The sequence below is a fragment of the Pan paniscus genome, chromosome 13, assembly GCF_029289425.2.
Source record: "Pan paniscus chromosome 13, NHGRI_mPanPan1-v2.0_pri, whole genome shotgun sequence".
Classification (NCBI taxonomy): domain Eukaryota; kingdom Metazoa; phylum Chordata; class Mammalia; order Primates; family Hominidae; genus Pan; species Pan paniscus.
Window position 1 is genome coordinate 143,931,944 of NC_073262.2, and position 20,285 is coordinate 143,952,228.

The following is a 20,285-nucleotide window of genomic DNA, read 5'->3' on the forward strand; positions in this document are numbered from 1 at the left end:
TTTGGCTTTTATAAAGTCAAGGACGTTTATTTCCTGAGGTCATGACACAGGAAGTGGAATCCTAGCCACGGCTGCGGAGCTCTCGTGATGAAGGCCAGAGTGCTGACTGACATGCCGGGTGGACCAGGAGCTGGAGTCTGTTATCTTAGCACGAATGCTCATGACCTTGGTTTAGTGTTAAACAGTGGAGCAGGTCCTGAGCGGGCACGGCCAGGCCTGGAGGAGCGGCCGCACACAGAGCCAGGCGCTAGGCTCCCTGCGGGACCTCGGGAAGGGGGAAGAGCGTCAACAATTTACGGAGGGTCCAGCCGCTGGGTCAGATTGAGACAAACCATTGTGTGGTTGGGTTCGGGTCAGCAGGCTGGAGAGGGTTCTGTTCTTTTTGATCATTATCGTTTGGGGCCCCAAGGGAGGGTCTTGGGAGCCACCTGAGCCCCAAAGCTGGGAAATTCCTCAGAGCTGCTCATGTCAGGAGCCTGTGCAGAGAGAGGACACGGCTTCAGGAGGGGATGCTCCCCAACTCGCAAGCAGCTTCCGACGCAGTTGCCACCCTCGGGACACCAAGCCCGCCTGCCCGCCCACCCTCCCTGGGACCCAGGAGGGCAGAAGCCCGCATCTGACCTTCTCACTGCTGCTGGCGGTCCAGGGTGCGTCCCGCACCACAAAGCCTCTGGAAGGTGCCTTGGCCTCTTCGTGTGCTGGGGGTTTCATGTATACCTGCAGCGCCTCACTGTCCACCACGTCAGCTAGCTGCAGGCAGAGGACAGGAAGACAGGGTCAGTCTGCCCAGCACCCCCAGCATCCCGCCCGCCTGCTCACCCCTGCACCTCGCCTGCCTCTGGAAACACAAGTGCCACCTTGTCCCCTGAAGCTCCTGGCTGGGCCTCAGGCCGGTGGACGTGCCAGGGCGCCTCAGGGCTCCAAGGCCCACAGAGACTCACGTATTCCTCCTCCAGGTTGAGGATGTGGTCGATGGCTTCCTCCACATTCTCTGGGAGCCCCGTCACAGTGACGCAGTTGGGGTCTGGGGCTCCGCTCTGTGGGAAGCGAATGTCCACCTGGAAGGGGTGTACAACGTCAGATGAGGGGACTCCAAGCGAGGAAAAGGGTTAAAATTATGTGTCTATTTCTAGTGAAGCATTTTCTGAGTTAGCAAACATTTTAAAATCTGGTTTCAGAGTTGTTCTGAAGTCAGTCAGCCTCATCACCACACCAAGTTAGGTGTATCTCAGGAGCACCTTGTTCCCAGCAGACAGAGGGCCGCAGCACGTACTGTGCGCTCTTGCATGAAATGCCCATCCACAGAGGACGAGCTCGCCAGGCAGCTGTCAAGGAGATGCCCTCCTAATGACCACCGTGGCAGTGCAGCCTCACACAGGCCGTCGCCTGCACTGACCCGTGGTGTCCATGAGGACAGTTCCACTGCCAGCCCTGGGGTTGTGGCCTCATCATCTTGAGGGGAAGGCCATGCCCTGCCCTTTCTTCTGGCCAGCCAGGTGCCCCTGGTGAGAGAGGATTCTCACCCACTGTGCTTCCAGCCGGCTCACCTTGAATTCGTCCATGATTTTGCGAATGGCTTTGCCGCGGGCACCAATGATGCGGGCGTGAACACGGTGGTCCAGCGGGACGTCCTCAGAAACCATCTGCTCAAGTTCACCCACAATTCTCAGTATAGCGTCCCTGGCAGCTTCTGTGTTCTTTTCGTACCCTGTGATGGTAATTTGGTCCTGGGGCTAAAAAAGGAGAATGTAGTCAGAAAAGGGGATGCCTTACTGGGATTCCCGTCAGGGGCAAGAGCCGGCCCCCACTGCTGAGGAAAACAGCTCAGGAGAGAAGATGGAAAGCAACGTCACGGCTGACTTAAAACAAGAGGCTAACAATGTCCACTCAGGGCCGGGCACGGTGGCTCACGCCTGTAATCCCAGCACTTTGGGAGGCCGAGGCAGGCGGATCACCTGAGGTCCGGAATTCGTGACCAGCCTGACCAACATGGAGAAACCCCGCCTCTACTAAAAATACAATATTAGCCGGGCGTGGTGGTGCATGCCTGTAATCCCAGCTACTCCGGGGGCTGAGGTACGAGAATTGCTTGAACCCGGGAGGCGGAGGTTGCTGTGAGCCGAGATTGCACCACTGCACTCCAGCCTGGGCAACAGAGCAAAACTCCATCTCAAAAACAAAAGAAACAAAAAAAAAACACCCCACAAAAAACCTATGTCCACTCAGCTTCCATCTCTTCCCAAACTCTACCCGAAAGACAGTGAATTACAGAACGAAAAAGGACATTTGTCCTCTAAGACAAAGGAGAGACACTAACAGGCAAGAATTCTGGACTCAAGGACAGCGGGGCAAAGACAAAGCCCCAAGCCCCTCAGCTTCCTGCTTCTTTGCCCACGTGGGCCACAGTCTGGAGGCATCTTTGTGCTGGAGGCTGGCTGGCTGGCATTCCTCAGCGAGCCCCTCCCTCACTCAGAGATCCCACCTGCTCAGGCCTTCCTTGGGCCACACAAATGGACAGGAGACACCATACCAGACTTGGGATAGCAGACAAGCAGACCAAGCAGACAGTTCAGGGCATAGAGAAGGAAACGTGGTAACAAAACACCTGTAGCCCACAATCGGCGAAAACAACACGTCCACAACACAAAAACCACCACGCAACAGGACTAGAGGACAGGGACAAATGCCTGGAAAGGAAATGAGCAGAAAGACCTAACCTAGAGACAACAGAGCAGCAGCCCAAGAAGCTTCTGTCCAGATTGAAGCAAAATGCCAGAGTGGGAGGCAGCAGCCCCACCCACCGTGGCCCAGCAGAGCTGACAGCCTCAGGCACCACCCGCGTGCTGCCAGGTACAGAACCTCAAGATCGGAAGCACAGCTCACAGGAAAAAGCTGCCTGTGAAGAAATGACTGCTCCACCCCACTTGGCTCATGGTGTATTAGATGGAATAGTCTAATTGCTAAACAATGACTTTTTTTTTTTTTTTTTTAAAGACAGAGTCTCACTCTGTCGCCCAGGCTGGAGTGCAATGGCATGATCTCAGCTCACTGCAGCCTCCGCCTCCTGCGTTCAAGCGATTCTCACGTCTCAGCCTCCCGAGTAGCTGGGATTACAGGTGCACGTGACCATGCCTGGCTAATTTTCATATTTTTAGTAGAGACAGGCTTTCGCCATGTTGGTCAGGTTGGTCTTGAACTCCTGACCTCAGGTGATCCACCCGCCTCGGCCTCCAAAAGTGTTGGGATTACAGGCGTGAGCCACTGTGACTCACCTATAATGACTTTTAAGATTGGTAATTATATAGAATAGTAGAGGGAAATAAAAGGCAATAAGGGGGAGGGGCTTAAAAGAGCTAAACTCTTGGGCCGGGAGCGGTGGCTCACAGCTGTAGTCCCAGCTACTTGGGAGGTTGAGGCACGAGAATCACTTCAACCCAGGAGGCAGAGGTTACAGTGAGCCGAGATCGCGCCACTGCACTCCACCTGGGGCGACAAGCCAAAGACTATCTCTCTCAAAAAAAAGAACTAAACTCTCAAGATCAAGACTAAAAATTAAAAAATGTATGTGGGGAGGGAAGAGGACGTGGGAGCCGGAGGAGGCAGGGTGCAGGAGGGCCCTCCTGGCCTGGCTGGTGTGTGTGTGACTCAAAGATCCAAAAGGGAACAAGAAGCTGGGGAGGAAAAAGGGGAAGGGGAAGCAGCGGAAATCCCTGGGCGGCACATCCACAGTGGGGGCGAGGGGCGGGGGGGGGCGAGGGGCGGGGGGAGCGAGGGGCGGGGGGAGCGAGGGGCGGGGGGAGCGAGGGGCGGGGGGGAGCGAGGGGCGGGGGGAGCGAGGGGCGGGGGGGAGCGAGGGGCGGGGGGAGCGAGGGGCGGGGGGAGCGAGGGGCGGGGGGAGCGAGGGGCGGGGGGAGCGAGGGGCGGGGGGAGCGAGGGGCGGGGGGAGCGAGGGGCGGGGGGAGCGAGGGGCGTGGAGGGGCTCTGCTGCCGGGGGGTCTGGGAGCGAGGGGCAGTGGGAGCGAGGGGCGTGGAGGGGCTCTGCTGCCAGGGGGTCTGGGGGCGAGGGGCAGTGGGAGCGAGGGGCGTGGAGGGGCTCTGCTGCCAGGGGGTCTGGGGGCGAGGGGCGGTGGGAGCGAGGGGCGGTGGGAGCGAGGGGCGGTGGGAGCGAGGGGCGGTGGGAGCGAGGGGCGGTGGGAGCGAGGGGCGGTGGGAGCGAGGGGCGTGGAGGGGCTCTGCTGCCGGGGGGTCTGGGAGCGAGGGGCAGTGGGAGCGAGGGGCGTGGAGGGGCTCTGCTGCCGGGGGATCTGGGGGCAAGGGGCAGTGGGAGCGAGGGGCGTGGAGGGGCTCTGCTGCCAGGGGGTCTGCTGTTTCTGGAAACCAGCACAACTGTGGCCACCAAGGCTTGCTAGTCTCCCACTGTGGGCAAAGCTGTGCTGGACACGCCTAGGAAGCAGACACCCCAGCAGGATGCCAGAGCCAGGAAAGACCAAGCCTGGGACGTGTGTGCAAGAGGGGGTGTTGGGTGAGGCTGCCCTGCATGCCAGGTGGCAGGGCCCAGAGAGGGGATGGGGCTGCCTTTCATTTTGTTCTGAGTGAAGCAGGAGGCCATGAGGGCCAGTGGCAGGGGGGTGGCACTGCAATTTGGAGGAAGTAACAAGAGTTTACTAAGGACCATCCGGCAAGCACAACAGTGTTTGCAGCTGGGGCTGCAGAGAAATGTCCACCTGACCCCAAGAGGCCCAGGTGACAGGTGAATGAGAGCCCTTGGGAGCCTCAGAGAGGCCCGGGTGACAGGTGAATGAGCTACACCTGGAGGTACCACTGATCAAGGACCCAGCTGGAGCTCCTGCTCATTTTCTGGAAGGAGACACAGGAGAAAATGCTCCAGGCCCCAGATGATACATAGTGCCAGAGACCTCACCCATCTGGCAAGTACCGAGACACAGCCCAAACCTCAAGCCAGAATTACGTCCTGAGAGACTTGCCACTCTCAACTTGGCCCTCGAACCCCCATCTAGGCACATCTGGTTACTGCTCCCAAGTCACAGGAAAGGTCAACAAGCACCTCTGCCCCCGACACGCTCCAACCGAGGCTCTCACCTGGTTCCCATCGTCCTTATCAGGAAACTGGATGTTCACGTCATGCTCCAACCGGATTTGGGTAATTACTGCCCCCTTTCTCCCGATAATCTTGGGATGGTATTTGGGGTCTACAGTGACACTCAGCTTAAAACTCCTTAAAGCCTACAAATGAAAGGAGCAAGAATGAGGCAAAGATTGAGCTGATCCACCCTGTGACCCCATTCCCCTTCCACCCTGGTCATAGGACACTGGAGATGCTGCAGTGTTCTGTAACCCGTGGTCCGGAATGGTCCGCCATCTCTCTGGTCCAACCTCTGCCACCTTCTATTATCTGCTAATAGTGAGAACCAGGGAACTTGGCTGCTCCACAAGGAGGTCTATAAATCCTTCCAAAGAGGGCTTGGGGCCACTTGCGAGGATCGTGCTCAGGAACTGACAGAGCTGGGCAGTGAGTCACGAGCTTGGGGCCCCGCTCTCCTCATTTGTCAAACAGGGATCTGATGGATATGCACAGAAATGCTCTGGATCTTTTTAGGACTGGGGCAGATGCAGACCAAGAAGAGGGGGCAGCCACAGCCCCTGAACACCCATGGCCAAAGGCTACAGGTATGACCTGGCTGCAGGAGACAACCCAGAGTCCACGCAGGGGTACACTGACACCATGTGAGGTTCACGAGCTCCACCCCATTCACCAGACTCGACGTGCTCACGGGAGGAGTGGAAAGCCAACCCCCTTAGCAAACCAGCACCCCAGCACAGTCTGCTCCAAGTTCCAGAACCCCCGCTCCTGTCTGCAGCGCTCCGCTCACACAATCCTCCAAACGTCAGCCCTGCCAGAGGCTGGGCGTCTGCAGCGCTCCACTCACACAATCCTTCAAACGTCAGCCTTGCCAGAGGTTGGGGGGGTTTCATCCCTGCTTACCAGGAAGTCACTCGCCCTTTGACCACCCTGTGCTAGAGGTTAGTGGGGGTCCCCGACGCTCGTCCTCACTGCATAGCACATGCTTGGGGGCCTCTCGCAACCTTGACCTTTCTTGTAGGTCTGAGGTACCACTCTGATTTGGTTTTGAGAGAAACTGCAAATTTACACGGAAGTCCAACTTTGTCACTTTTTTATGAAAAAGAGAAAGGTGCCATGCTCTTGGCTAGTTCCACAGCAAGACCCCTGGATGCTGACTGCGTCCTGGCACTGCCTGCATCTCACCTCCAGCCAGATGTCGCTGGGATGCTGGGATCCTGAAGAACTTCCCTAGATTCTGACATGTGCCCAAAGCTGAGCACCATGGCTGCGGGCAGCGCCCCGGCCACCTCCTGCTCACCCGGTCCTCCTGCTCGGCCTGTAGCTCCTTCACACGCTCCAGCAGTCCAGCCTTGGCCCGGTCCAAATTTGCAACGAGGCCCGTGATGGCGATGATGTCAGACTGCAGCTCAGGTGCCGGGACATGTATGTTCACCTACGTGAAGAGGGGGCTGACTTGACGTTCAGGACCCCAGAGAACAGGAAAGAGTCCACTGGCCCTGGGACCCAGAAGTGGTGAGAGGGAAGGCCACCCGCCGTGAAGGGAAGTCAGTGCCCAGTCCGAGCAGGAGGAGGCAGAGTCAACAGGAAGTTGAGAAAGGACACTGGCACTCGGGAGAGGATGCGACAGGCCACTCCTGTGACATGGCCTCCCGGGAAAGGGGTCTACCTCAAACTCATCCATCATCTTGCGGATCCCACTTCCTTTCTGCCCAATAACGTAACGGTGAAGGTCAAAGGGCACCTCTACTTCAATGGTGACAGGAACCAATGCCTGCAGGGAGGATGGTCATGGTTAGGCCGTGGGAGCTGAGAGCAGAGTGACGTTGTAAGCTCAGCAATGGGGCTCCATGAAACACAAGGCAAACAGCCCTACGACAACAGCAATGTGCCCCACCTGACAATGCCACCAGGACCTTTAACTCAATAGAAAAGAATAGGAAAAGATTTGCATTAGGCTAATGCTGGCAGACAGAAATTCCAGACCCTTCATCCCAAGCCTACCCTCCTGAATTACAGCAGCCCCTTCAGGCCCACGTAGGAGAGGCCCTGACTCCTGGCACATCCTTGGGGTCATGACAGCTTTGACCGACGCCCATGAGGTGCCACAACGGACTCTGGGACTGCTGCTCACCTTCCCTGCCCTGTCCCTTGGGATCAGGACGGCTTTGGCTAATGCCCACGAGGTGCCACAAGGGACTCTCGGACCGCTGCTCACCTTCCCTGCCCTGTCTCCCCCACCGCTCTTCACCTCCAGAACCTGCTTTCTTGCCACAGCATTTACCATCACTTGCCACAGGATATATCTGCGTTGACTGCTTGTCTCTCCACGGCAACGTGAGAACTATTTTTGTGTGCTGTGGCACCGCAGCACTGAGAGTAGCATCCAGTACGCAGGTGGCACTCGACACTTGACTGCACACAAGGTGAGCTAGGCCTGATAACCCCACTCACGCGGGGGGAGACGCTGCAACTGGAGGTCACATTCATCCCCCTGCAGCTGAGACCCTTCCACAGCCCCCGCACCCACCGTGGGCCTGAGAGGCTGGATCCCATGCAGCTGTCCCAGAAAGGGGCTATAGAACCCCGAGCCTTGGTGAAGGGAAGTGGCCTCCCCAAACTCTGTGTCCAGCCGAGAAGCACAGCCAGACAGCCCGTGCGCACACGGTAGGAGCAAGAGGGCTACCTCCACTGCCACTGCCACTTGGGCAACCGTCCATCCCATCCAGGCCACGCGTCTCCCCAGGTGCCTGCTGACTGGGCCTTGGCGGGGGGTGGAGGGGGGCACATGGACACATACCTCCAGAGCTTCCTTGGCAGCCTCACACTTTTCTTTCCGGCCAGAGATGATGATGATGTCACACCTCCTTGGAGAGCCGGGGTCAGAATCTTTAGCCTCTCTCCCCTCCCCAGCTTCGTCCCCATTCTCCTGGACAACTGGCTCTGTACTGTGAACTAGAGAGAAAGGGGAAAAGGGACAGCTGACAGCTGCTGGAAGAGACCCCACACCTTGTTCAGAATGCATACGTCTGTGAGGCACCTGCTGGGTGCTGGGTGGTAGAAGGGAGGGAAAACCACTCCCGTCCTTCAGGAGGTCTTGGTCTGGTCAGGGAGAGCAGATAGGACGTCCCCACAGCAGCCTCAAAGAGGGCTCCCAGACCTTTGGGGGGGGGGGCGGCAATGAAGGCTTTGCAGGGAGGCTGTGAGCTCTGTGTCTCCCTTCTTCACCTTGAAGATGAAGCTAACAGCAACTAACTACAGCAGAGGCTTCAGTGAGATCAGATGAGTTAGTTCATGGAAGGAACACAGGGCAGGCCCACTGCACAAGTGGGGCTTGACTGTGAGGCAGGGCTCATGAGGGAAGGCGGCTAGCACACAGCCCCACCCAGGAGAGGCAGTGGGAAGGGGGGTGAGAGGTCTAGGGGAGACAGAAAGGGCAAGGCCAAGGTAAACCTGTGCCAGCTCCTTCTGCCAGAAAGCGAGAGCCCCAGAAGTGAAGAGGCGTGTGAACAGGACACAGAAGACAGCTGGAGGGGCTCCTACAGGCCACACTGGGACACCGCGTGTGTACCAAAATAGACACCACAACAATAAGTGTCACAAAACAGACACAACAATAATTATCACGAAGACAGAACCCAGGAGGTGTGTGATGTAAATAAATGAGCAGGAGACCAGACAGACGCCTGCCTGAAATCAAGGGTGATCCTAGGATGGGGAAGTAGGTGTTTCTGAAGGAGAAAAACTGGCAAATTTGAATACCGACAACATATTAGATACTACTGTTATATAATGTTAAATCCGATTCCGATAAATGTGCTAGAATTATGTAAGAGAATGTCCTTGTTCTAAGAAAATACCCACCATGAATAAAGGGACATGTCTAAAAATGACATTCAGAAAAAAAAAATGTGTGTAAAAGGGGAGAAGTTGAGAAAAGAAACTGGTGCCACAGGATGTGTCTTTATACTATTCTGTGAAATTCTATCAAAATCAAAGTTTTAAATAACCACTGAAGTGTAAAACATAGACGGAGTGCAGTATGAGTTTATTAGTTTCCTACTCAAAACACCCTGTATTCTCAGGAAAACAAAGGGGCTTGAATGGCTGTGTGTGACATGCTTCCTGGATGCCCAGAGAGATGACACTGTGTGCACTCAGCAGGCTGCAGGGCCACCTGCCGCCCAAACAGCTCAACCAAGACTGATAACACAGAGTGGAGGGCGGACATCTGATAACACAGAGTGGAGGGCATACCTTTTGTTTCACAAATGCAGAGCAAGTGAGAGAGAGGCAACCAACCCGCATCCCACAGGTCGCCTCCCCACCACCAGGTGCATGAGCAGAGCTGGGGGCAAGCATGGTACGGGGAACTGAATGCCCTCCTAGAACTGCCGGCCACTTGGATGGTGCCCTCTGGCCAGCCAGAGGCTGCAGCTGCCTGCCTCACAGGGGACACCCCACGGTGATGGGAGATGTGGAGGAGGAAGCTCTACCATGGGGCTCATGCGATCCAAACGATGTCATGAGAATCACTGGGACTGAACTCGGGACACCCGAGGACGAGGCTGCACGCTCCTCATCGCCTTGGGACTGGCTACCTTGTGTGTCTCTAGGACCTATGAAGGTCACCTGGTCACTCTGTCAGTAACTGACATGGTCCATCTTTTAAAGGCCAGGGAGTGACCCTGAACCTCTGGAAGCCCCCAGAATACACAGATGGTTTTCCAGCAGAGACAGGAAAGAGCCTCACCAGTATGTGCGACAGCCCCGCCTCTCACATGGGAGGCGCCACTATTAACAAGCAGAGCAGGGCTAATGGGGGACCCACCTGCGTTCTCCTCTCTGTCTGGGAATTTAATTTGAACACTGAAATCCCGAGTAATCTGCTGGATTCTGGAACCTTTGGGGCCCATGACAGATCGATGGAATTTCTGGGGTATAGCACATTCTAATGTCACCTGAGCTTCCTGGAGGGAGGTACACAAAGAAAAAAGAAAAGAGCAAAGATTAAATTCCTTAGGGCAAGTTTTACAGCACTCTTCACACCACCTTCCTCCCTGTCCTCTACAGCCACTTGGCACAGATGCTCCCCTTCTCCTGAGTCCAGGGCTCCAGGCGCAGGGAGGGAGGTAGCAGGACAGGTCTGAGGGGACGGGCCTCCTCTGAAATGTGTCCCAGAAGGCCAGGTGCCATCCCTGGAGGGTGGCCAATTCAGCCAAAGGAGTGGGACCTCCTGGGGTAGCCTCTGACTCCATGAGGAGGCATCAGACTTGATTATTAGGGAAAGGGAATCCAAGGCCCTGACAGGGGAGTGGCCTGGAGGAGACACTCTCTAAAGACTGCTTCTAAAGACCACGTCTTCTCATGACTTCCCATGGATTCACGTGGATGCCCTCAAATCGATTTTCTTTCCTTCACAGAGGGGAGAAGAGAGCTGACCCCTTAGACTGCATTTTCATTTTTTCTGATCCCTTATACAGAATGCATTTTCTTTCTTTCTCTTGCTTTCTTTCTCTCTCTCTCTCCCCTCTCCTCTTCTCCTTCTCTCTCTCTTATTTTTTTTTTTAAGTGCTTCTCGCAGGCAGAATTCTAACCAACTATCAGGAAGGAGGCCAGACAGGCTGAGGAAAGAAGAGCGAGCCCCAGAAAGCCCCTTCTGAAGCCTTCCAGGGCTGTATGAGGGAGTCACCTCCCTGCAGGGTGGAGCGAACACTCATACACGGCTTCGGTGAGTGGCCACTGGGGGGTGAGAACCCCTCCCCGAGCACCCAAGTGCCTACCAGGTCCTCAATGATCTCCTGAATGCGTTTCTTGGCTGCCTCCACACAGTCCTTGGCGCCCTTGAGGGTGACTTTGTCGCTCTGTGTGCCAGAGCGTGGGAAGCTGACCATCACCCCGCCATACTCTTCAGCAATCTCCCGCAAGACCTGGCCTCTGCGGATGACGAAGTGGCGGTGGTGCTTGGGGTCCACCAGCATGGAGTCTTCCACCACATTATCCTGCAGCGTTAAGAAGAGACGGAAGATAAGCCACCCCATCACGGCCCCGGCAGAGTCGGCCGCCGAGGCCCGCTCCCTACCAGGTTTTGGATCAAGGCCTCCAGCTCCTTCTGTGCCTCTCGGACGGCGTCCTCCTTTCCGATGATGGTGATCAGGTCCTGGTCCTTGTCCTCAGCCGCAGGGAAGATGACACGTGCTCCAGTGCTGTCGCGCACCTTGCGGATTTTGCCGCCCCCCTTGCCGATGAGGAATTTGTGGTATTCTGGCTTGGCGCGGATGTCAACAGTGAAACTCTTGGTTTGCTGCAGAAACCAATCCCACTGTGTTAGCCTGACACCACATGCCTGGACCACAGTGAGGAAGACAAGAGGGTCTGTAGGACAGCAAGCTCGGGCTCCCCTTACATTGTCACCAGTGTCCTGATGTTGCACCAATACCCCCAAAATGGGGCTAGCACACCTCACTGAATAAACAGATGAATACCCAGACGGACTGCACACCTACTTCTCTTCCACAACAACCAGATGCTGGTGGGATGAACACACAGGTTTAGAACCCTGGTCCTGCCACTTACAAGCACTGACCAAACTTCTCCAAGCCATTTTTGATCTGCACAGGGGGAGGTGGGAGCAACGCGCCGGACGATACGTTGGCGGAGTGCACGTCCTGGGGAGCGTGGGGTGTGCCCAGCAGAGCAGGAAGCAAGCTGCCCAAGAGGTCTGCACCATGCTCCCACTCTTCTACCTGCTTCCAGACCAAGCACACACAAATCTGGGCCAGGCTCCCTTTCTTCCCACGAGTGCTACAGATCAGCCTCCACAAAACCAGCCACTCCCCAGGCTCAAGCTCAAGCTCAGAGGGACACAAGCCAACCAAGGCTACACTTAGAGACCGGTCCTCAGAGGCCTCGTGTAGCGCGACGCCCTTGTGTGGCAGTAAGAAAACGAGGGTCCTGGAAAGGCCCCGGACACTGTGCTTGTGGACACCAGTGCCTCTGGCAGACCCACGCAGGGGCCCCGAGAAGGGCGCTGCTCCACGGGACTCAGGTCCACACGGGGAGCTCTTGCCTTTCTCCGGACCCAAGACCTGGCCCGCAAGCAAAAATACCAAAGAAAAACATGCTAGCACAAAAATATTAAATAACAACTTTGCTACCTTTTAAGTGCAGGTTTCACCAAATACCACCTAGAGACTCTGCTACTTTTCAAAGACATCCACAAATAGCAGCATTAGTCAAACATTAGGCAATCAATTAGGCAAATGCAATCTAGCAATATGGCCAAAGACAACCCACCAAACCAAGCAGGGATTACCCCAGAAATGCAAGGCTGGTTAAACACAAAGACAAAAACATCAATCTAATAACAACAACAAAAAAGACAAGAAATACAAGGCTCCAGATTAGAGAGAAATGTAACTGTCCACAGACCACGTGATTGTGACATATAAAATAAGGATCCACAAAACAGTGGGCCGGGCGCAGTGGCTCACGCCTGTAATCCCAGCACTTTGGGAGGCCGAGGCGGGCGGATCACGAGGTCAGGAGATCGAGACCATCCTAGCTAACACGGTGAAACCCTGTCTCTACTAAAAATACAAAAAATTAGCCGGGCGAGGTGTCGGGCGCCTGTGGTCCCAGCTACTCGGGAGGCTGAGGCAGGAGAATGGCGTGAACCCGGGAGGCGGAGCTTGCAGTGAGGCGAGATTGTGCCACTGCGCTCCAGCCTGGGCGACAGAGCAAGACTCCGTCTCAAAAAAAAAAAAAAAAAAATCCACAAAACAGTGACTGGCGCTAATATACATGAGCTTTATTTAGCAGCCTCGTGAAGGTCAACATACAAAAACCATAGGCACTTCCATGTGCTAACAACTGGAAACGGAAAAAAAGTGCCATTTACAATAGCACTAAAAGAGTAACAGTAGTTAGATCTGTTAAGTCGAACATAAAAATGTGCTAAAAATTATAAAACACCAATAAAGAATCACAGACCTAAAAAAAATGGAGAAATGCCTGCAAGAGTCAAAACTGCTGAGCTGTCAATCCTCGCCAGTCTCATCTTCAGATTTCACACAATCCCAATCAAAACGTGAAAGTGCTTTTTTCCTACAAATCGACGGGCTGATCAGCAAGGGATGTAGAACAGCCAAAGTTAAGAGGGCTCACACTACTGATTTCCAGACTTCCCATAAACCTGGTGTCACCAGAAGAGCCCGGAAACATACCCACAGATGGGTTTTGACACAAGGACAACAGCAATTCCATGGGCAATCTTTAGGGGTGATGGAAAATGAATTTTGATGATTGTGGTCACATGACTGCATGTTACTTAAAACTCAACTATACCTGAAGAATGGCCAATTTTACTGTAAATCATATTTAAAAAACAAAAGCACCCCAAAACTAATAAGCCAAAGACCAACTTTTATATATTGTATATGTGAGCGTTTGGACCTGGAAAGGCCCTCCAGTAACAGCAAAAACAAAGACGCATAAACAGTATATTATAGAGCTGTTTTCTGACCCGCCACAAAGGAAGGGCATTCAGGGGTTTCCACAGTGAGAAGCGAGAACCCTGTACTGAGGACCAGGCTTCCTGCCAAGAGTCACGCTCCCTCCTCATGCTCACCTTCTCCTCCGCCAGATGCAGGAGCTGCTTCTTGGCCTTCTCCACATCCGAGGAAGGGCCCCTGATAACAACGGTGTCGCTTCCTGAACCTTCCACGGGAAAGTGAATGTGGACCCCGCCGCACTCCTCCATGATGGAGCGGATCAGACGGCCCTTGGTGCCAATGAGGGAGTTGTGCAGCTTGGCAGGGATGGAGACCTCTACCTCGGCTATGTTGGCCTGAAACCAAACACAGGGCAGGAGGAGGAAGTCACATTTTTGTGGCAAAAAGGGCAGAGGAAAAGATAAACTATCATCTTTGGTGGTGATGAACACGCAGGCCTAGAGCCCTGGTGATGCCACTTACAAGCACTGACCAAACTTCTCCAAGCCATTTTTGACCTGCACGGGGGAGGAGAGTGCACGTCCTGGGGAGAGTGGGGTGCGCCCAGCAGAGCAGGCGCGCTGGGAGGGGTTTAACTCAGCAGGACCCAGAGTCCTCGTGAATCTATGCTGGATTGGGAGGTGGGAGCGTGGTCATTTCAGACCACACATAATGCTCTATTTCTTCAGTCAACGCTCCGGCTCTGCCAGAGGTGGCTCCATATGCCTATGGATACATAAACTTTTCCTACTAAAACCAAAGATTCTGCTTTCAGCCAAGATGCAGTACCAGGGACTGGACTGAACTTACCGCCTAATGGTGACTTTCAAGACCCTGGAGACAGGAAACAAGGTGAGCCCTACAGCTGCCCCAAGTTGCTGCCACAGTACGGGAAGGTGAGGAAACAGAACCATCCGGAGATCACAGCCCAAAGAGACTGGCATCGAGAACCTCTGAGATCCGGAGACCAGCCACTCATATACTGATACGCGTGAAGAAATCACCCTGGGCCTGGGAAAGAATCCCCAGAAGGATCACAGGAAACAGTGCCTGCAGCTCAACTGGGCCTCATACAGTGCCTTTAGGTCAGTCAGGGCCGGGTATAGTGGCCTACAGCTCAGACACCAGGAAACAGTGCTTTTAGCTCAGTCAGGGCCTGGTACATTGCTTTTAGCTCAGTTGGAGCCTGGTACAGTACCTGCAGCTCAGTCACCAGGCAACAGTGCCTGCAGCTCAGTCGGGGCCTGGTATAGTACCTACAGCTCAGACACCAGGAAACAGTGCCTGCAGCTCAGTCGGAGCCTGGTCCAGAACCGTCCTCAGCAGTTTCAACTTTCTGGGACGTGGAGTACTCAGAAGGATCTTATTTCAGCAGTGGAAATATTTGGGCCTGAACTAAATACTGTTCTGATCCTCCCTAATAAACGTTAAAAGCAAGTCCTAAAAGGAGCAAAATGTTTCAGAGTGACTTCACAAACACAAAATAATATTCAGAGGAATACAAAAACACCCTCATTAAGAAACACCAGAAATGCAAAGAATAGGGGGAAAACCCATAACGAGGAAAAGAAAATAGAAAACCACCCAGAAATGACAGTGTTAGAATCAGCCAGCCAAGGACAGAAAAACAGGTATTTAACTGTATTGTCTATGGCCAAAAGCAGAAAGACTGAACATGTTAAGAACTGAAAATACAGAAGATACTAATTCAGAGTGAACTTCTAGGGAAGAAAACAACATCTAAAATGAAAATGATATTAGATGAAATGAGGCAGATTAGAACACTGCAAAGAATTAATGAATTTAAAGAAACTCATGGAGTTTCCTCCCCTCAACTCAAATAAACAGAGCACAAGTAGAAGACAACTAAATACCCTGGTCACCAGAGTCCCTGACGGGGAGACAGCAAGGGGCTAACAGAACAAAATACTCATAGTGACCAAAAATTGTTCACATTTGATGAAATTCTGAACACACATATTCAAGAAGCTCAATAAACACCAAGCTAAGAGACATGAAGAAAACTACACAGAGACACATCCTAACTTGCTCAGAGACGGTGGTAAAACCCTAACAGCAGCCAGAGGGAGAAGGTTTGTCATGGACAGAGGAACAAAGCCAGGGGCACCATCAGCTTTCTCATCAGAAACAACAGGAGACGGCAATGAAGTCAAGTCTGGAAAGGAAAAAAACTGCCAACCTAGAAACCTTTATGCAGCAGAAACAGCTTTTCGAAAGTGAAGGAAAAAAATACTGGCAGACATACAGAATGTGAAAGAAGTCATTACCGGATACACGCTACGAGAGATGTTGAGTGATTTCCTTCAGACAGAAGGAAAATGAAGACAAGGATCACGCCAAGAAATGAAGAGCTCTAGAAATGGCAACTGTGTGGATAAATACATACATTTTTTCATATTATTTAAATCTCTTTAAAAAATAATGGAATTTTTTTTAAAGGTTAATAATGTAAATGGTGGACTGAAAGCCAATCATATAAAATCATGACATCATGGTGGCTGAGCACGTGGGGATGGTGGTAGTTGCTGTTTAATGGGTGTAGTTTCTGTGTAAGATGATGGAAATGCTCTGAAAATGGACAGGGTGATGGTTGCACAACCTTGTGAATGTACTCAGTTGAATTAACCATTAAAAAACGATTAAAATGATACATTCTGCTATGTATATTTTACAATTGAGGAAAAAAATTACAGTAAGTTATTTAACCGCGTTTGTTAAACATATGTAATAAATATAAATAGGTGATATATAACATATATAATCACAACTGTAATTAAATGCGAACATCATAACCTTTTTTCTTTTTTTTTTTTTTGAGACAAGGTCTGGCTCTATGGCCCAGGCTGGAGTGCAGCAGCACAATCTCAGCTCACTGCAACCTCCACCTCCCAGGCTCAAGCCATCCTCTCACCTCAACCTCCTGAGTGGCTGAGACTACAAGCCTGCAGCACCATTACTGGCTAATTCTTTTTGTAGTTTTAGTAGTGATGGGGTTTTGCCCAGGCTGGTCTTGAACTTGTGAGCTCAAGTGATCCGCCCACCTGAGCCTCCCAAAGTGCTGGGATTGGTAGATAGATTTAATTTAAAAAGCAAGCTGCCAAAAAGAAACTCACTTTAGTATCATATAAAGGAGGCTGGGTGCAGTGGCTCACACCTGTAATCCCAGCAGTTTGGAAGGCCAAGGCGAGAGGATCACTTGAGGAGTTTGAGACTAGCCTGGACAACATAACGAGACCTCATCTCTACTAACTAAAAGAAGAAAAAAATTAGCCTGGTGCGGTAGCACGCGCCTGTGGTCCCAGCTACTTGGAAGGCTAAGGTGGGAGGACTGCTTGAGTCTGGAAAGCCAAGGCTGTAGTGAGCCATGACTGCACCACCGCACTCCAGCCTGGACGACAGCAAGACCTCATCTCCAAAAAAATTTTAAATATAAGGGGGAAAAAAATAACATAGACTTTGGAGCCAAGCATACTACCAGGGAAAAGGCATCATTTTATAATGGCACAGATTACATATACTGTGAAAGAGAGGTGACGTCAGTATTGACAGCAAAAGGATAATGCAGGACTATTCTAAAAAACTTCATGTTAATACATTTGACACCTTGGAGAAAATAGAAAACCCCTTGAAAGACACTAATTACCAAGTACACACAAAGAAACAGATGATCTATCCCTACAGTGCAATATTATCCTGAAATAAAAAAGAACAAACCAACGATACAGGTGACAACACACACAAATGTCAAAATATCCTGCAAAGTGAAAGCAGATGGGCCCAATAAAGAGTAGATGTTATGATTCCATTCACACAAAAGCGTAGACAATCCAAAAGCATCTACTGTGGCTGAAAGCAGACTGGGGGTTGCCTGGGGATAGAGGTGGGGGTGGGGGGAGTGTGGTTTTCAGGAGCTGCCAAGTGGGAGGGAGGGAGACTGTAATACAAAATGGCATGGGACATTTTTGGGGTGATGGTGGGAATGATTCCATGGATGTATACACACGTCAAAACTATGACATTGTACACTGTAAATATGTACAATTTACTGCACGTCAATTTTTTTTAAAGGAAAGAAAATACCGTAAATACCTTCAGATAAGATTTTCAGGTAACAAGAAGAAAATGTCTAATAAGACAAGTGCCCACGTCAAATGTTACTGCTGCAGGGTCCAGGTAAGTAAGTATCGTGAGAGACAAAGGCAGAAAACTGCTGACCAACTCATCAGTAGCCTGGATTGAAAGGTGCAATCTTCCACATCAGCCTGCGCTGGCCCAATGACCCTGCGTGACTCAACCCCAGGCTCAATCTTAGAGGCTGTTAGAGATTTTACTGGAGGATCTCCATTAGAAAACATCTCCCATTACCAGGTCTTTCTGAATAGACAGAATCCTGCTCCGGGCAGCTTCGCAGTTGGCTCGCTTGCCTGTGATGATAATGGTCTCTGAATTGCTATTCTCTGCCGGAAGGTCGATTTTGGTGTTGCTTTCTTCACGAATCTACAGGGAGAGAGATCACCATGAGAAGCTGACTAGAGCTCTCCCAGAGTTGAGACACAGTTGAGCACAGGGCTAGAAGTAAGGAAGAGTCCCTCCTAGTCTAAAACCAAAATGGTGCAGGGCTACAGAGGACAAGGCAAGAAGAAGCAAGATGCAGCGGACAAGTTATCACCTTTTTAATGTTTGCGCCTCCTTTCCCAATGATATTCTTGTGAAACTGTTTGAAGATCGGAACAGAAATTGAATAGCTATTTTCCACCTTAAAGACAAAAAAAACAGCCCGATTCACCACCTGTGCTAGAGAGTAAAATACAGTATCCCTTCTACCCCTAAGGGTAGCATGAACACGACAGAGCACTGGTATTTGCAAACAAACCTTCAGAGGTTTGTCATGAGGGTAAGTGAGATAGATCATTTGTCCAACAACTAACTTACGTTGCAAATTACAGTCAATCGATGCAAGTCTACTTTTTGGCTAAGAGAGAGTTCATGTCCCATGCCAGGATCAGAGCTGGCTAAGGAAGGGGCTCAGAACACACATGGAGACAGCACGGACCCCTACGCTCTGGGCAATTCTGCACTCACGGCAGTGATGTGACAGCAGCTCACAGTGCTGGAGTCCTTCACCATCGCCTCTCCCAGGGCAGCCATCAGCTAAGGTGAAGCCCACGGAAATACATGGCTGCCTGTGGCCTTCTCATCCACTACTCACTACACTTTCTAAACCTGTTCCCACGTCAGTTTTTGAGAAAAATAATAAATCAGTATATGACTCCTCATGTCACATGTTATACCTCTTATCTTACTGGATGGGACAATTTCTCTAAGTATCTGAAGACTCCTCAAGGAAACAAGGTAACTGGGCATGAGAAAAGGCAAATCTCCCCACCTGAATTCCACAAACACTGCAGTCTTAACAATGACTGCCAATCTAAACATCCAGGTATTAAGTGAGAAGCCGTCACTACTTTGTCCCAGGTCCCTGAGATGGAAGGCCAGCCCAGGGCCTATGTGCTTTCCCCAGAGCAGGGGTCCTGTGGGGGTCAGGACTTCTGACAGGACGCATGCCCCACCCACCCCAGGTGCTGTCATACAAGAAAGGATGTGAAACACCCCTACCAGATCTGCCACCATCTTCTGCATGTATTTTGTGCATTTTTCCACCTCATTCTTAGGTCCTCTGAGCTGGACAATGTCACTTTTTTGTGCTGGGTCTGGAAAGTTGATGATGACCTAGAACAAATCATGGGGAGACTAAGTTCAAGTATGAGGAAGGACATATATCCCAAATATCAAATATTCCTGAAGTGTGACTTGGATCACTCCTATAGAGTTACAGAATGTCTCTGGGAAACTTTACCTCTGGGAATTTGTCACGAATTTCACGGATCCGTTCACCCTTCTGCCCAATGATTGTGCGATGAAATCTTTGCTCAATGATTAGATCCTTGGTACGCTCATTTTCCTAAAAATACAATTAAAGTAGATGTCATTCATCACAAGCACGGCGAGCAACTCCCCACTGACACAAGGGGACACCAGGGAGCCCTGGGCACAGTCCTTCATGGAGCAGGTGAGGTGGTCTCCAGGTGGCACCTCGTAGCACCCCGGGAGCAACCAGCTGTTAAGAGTGTGCACAGCGCATGATGAGTGCTCTCGCCAAGCATCGCTACACTCCGCAGCATGGGCTGCACGTCACTTTCCTGAACAAAGTCCAATTAAGGAACTCGCTGTAGGACCCTTCAACCAAAAGTGCTATCATGATAGCAGTAATCACCAAAGCAGTTCAGTGAGCACTTCTGTTTTAACAGGTACTACAGGGGAGGCCCAGCTCTTCTACTTGGAGGCCTGGCATTCTGCATAGCAGTGAGTGATCCCTTCTGAACAGAGGGTGGCTCGGACCACTTTCCCCGCACGGCTGAGAACGTTCTACACAGGGCACTGAACCCACATGGCTCTCAACTCCTCCACAGGCCCCATTAAAATGTCAGAAGAAATACAGAATAAGCAGAGCTGGAATTCAGGGAAGAACACCAACAGCCAACCAAACATTTCCAAGAATTCTGAGAGATTCTGGATCAAACGGCTATTGGCTGACGGAGAAGTAAGGGCTCAGCAATCAGGAAGGGCATAAAGCAGCCAGGACAAGGGACCTGGGCTGGAGGCCAGGCTAA

At 52.0% G+C, this 20,285-nt stretch overlaps 1 protein-coding gene across 13 annotated transcripts in view; it reads right to left on the reverse strand.

Moving 5' to 3' along the window:
• Nucleotides 1-20,285, reverse strand: part of HDLBP (high density lipoprotein binding protein) — an 86,913-nt gene continuing 66,628 nt past the window's right edge. For 7 of the 13 annotated variants that reach the window (XM_063595648.1, XM_063595649.1, XM_063595650.1 and 4 more), the window contains 15 exons: nucleotides 19,472-19,576; nucleotides 19,231-19,344; nucleotides 18,284-18,370; nucleotides 17,980-18,111; nucleotides 13,731-13,949; nucleotides 11,184-11,405; nucleotides 10,885-11,103; nucleotides 9,933-10,071; nucleotides 7,902-8,056; nucleotides 6,771-6,875; nucleotides 6,402-6,536; nucleotides 5,101-5,244; nucleotides 1,548-1,733; nucleotides 942-1,058; nucleotides 1-750 (listed from right to left, as the gene is read on the reverse strand). In XM_063595648.1, the coding sequence (XP_063451718.1) occupies nucleotides 469-750; nucleotides 942-1,058; nucleotides 1,548-1,733; nucleotides 5,101-5,244; nucleotides 6,402-6,536; nucleotides 6,771-6,875; nucleotides 7,902-8,056; nucleotides 9,933-10,071; nucleotides 10,885-11,103; nucleotides 11,184-11,405; nucleotides 13,731-13,949; nucleotides 17,980-18,111; nucleotides 18,284-18,370; nucleotides 19,231-19,344; nucleotides 19,472-19,576 (2,361 nt within the window). In that variant the 3' untranslated portion in view covers nucleotides 1-468. The remainder of the gene's footprint in view (nucleotides 751-941; nucleotides 1,059-1,547; nucleotides 1,734-5,100; nucleotides 5,245-6,401; nucleotides 6,537-6,770; nucleotides 6,876-7,901; nucleotides 8,057-9,932; nucleotides 10,072-10,884; nucleotides 11,104-11,183; nucleotides 11,406-13,730; nucleotides 13,950-17,979; nucleotides 18,112-18,283; nucleotides 18,371-19,230; nucleotides 19,345-19,471; nucleotides 19,577-20,285) is intronic. The other 6 variants (XM_003813054.6, XM_034955557.3, XM_055109314.2 and 3 more) reach the window with 1 other exon arrangement.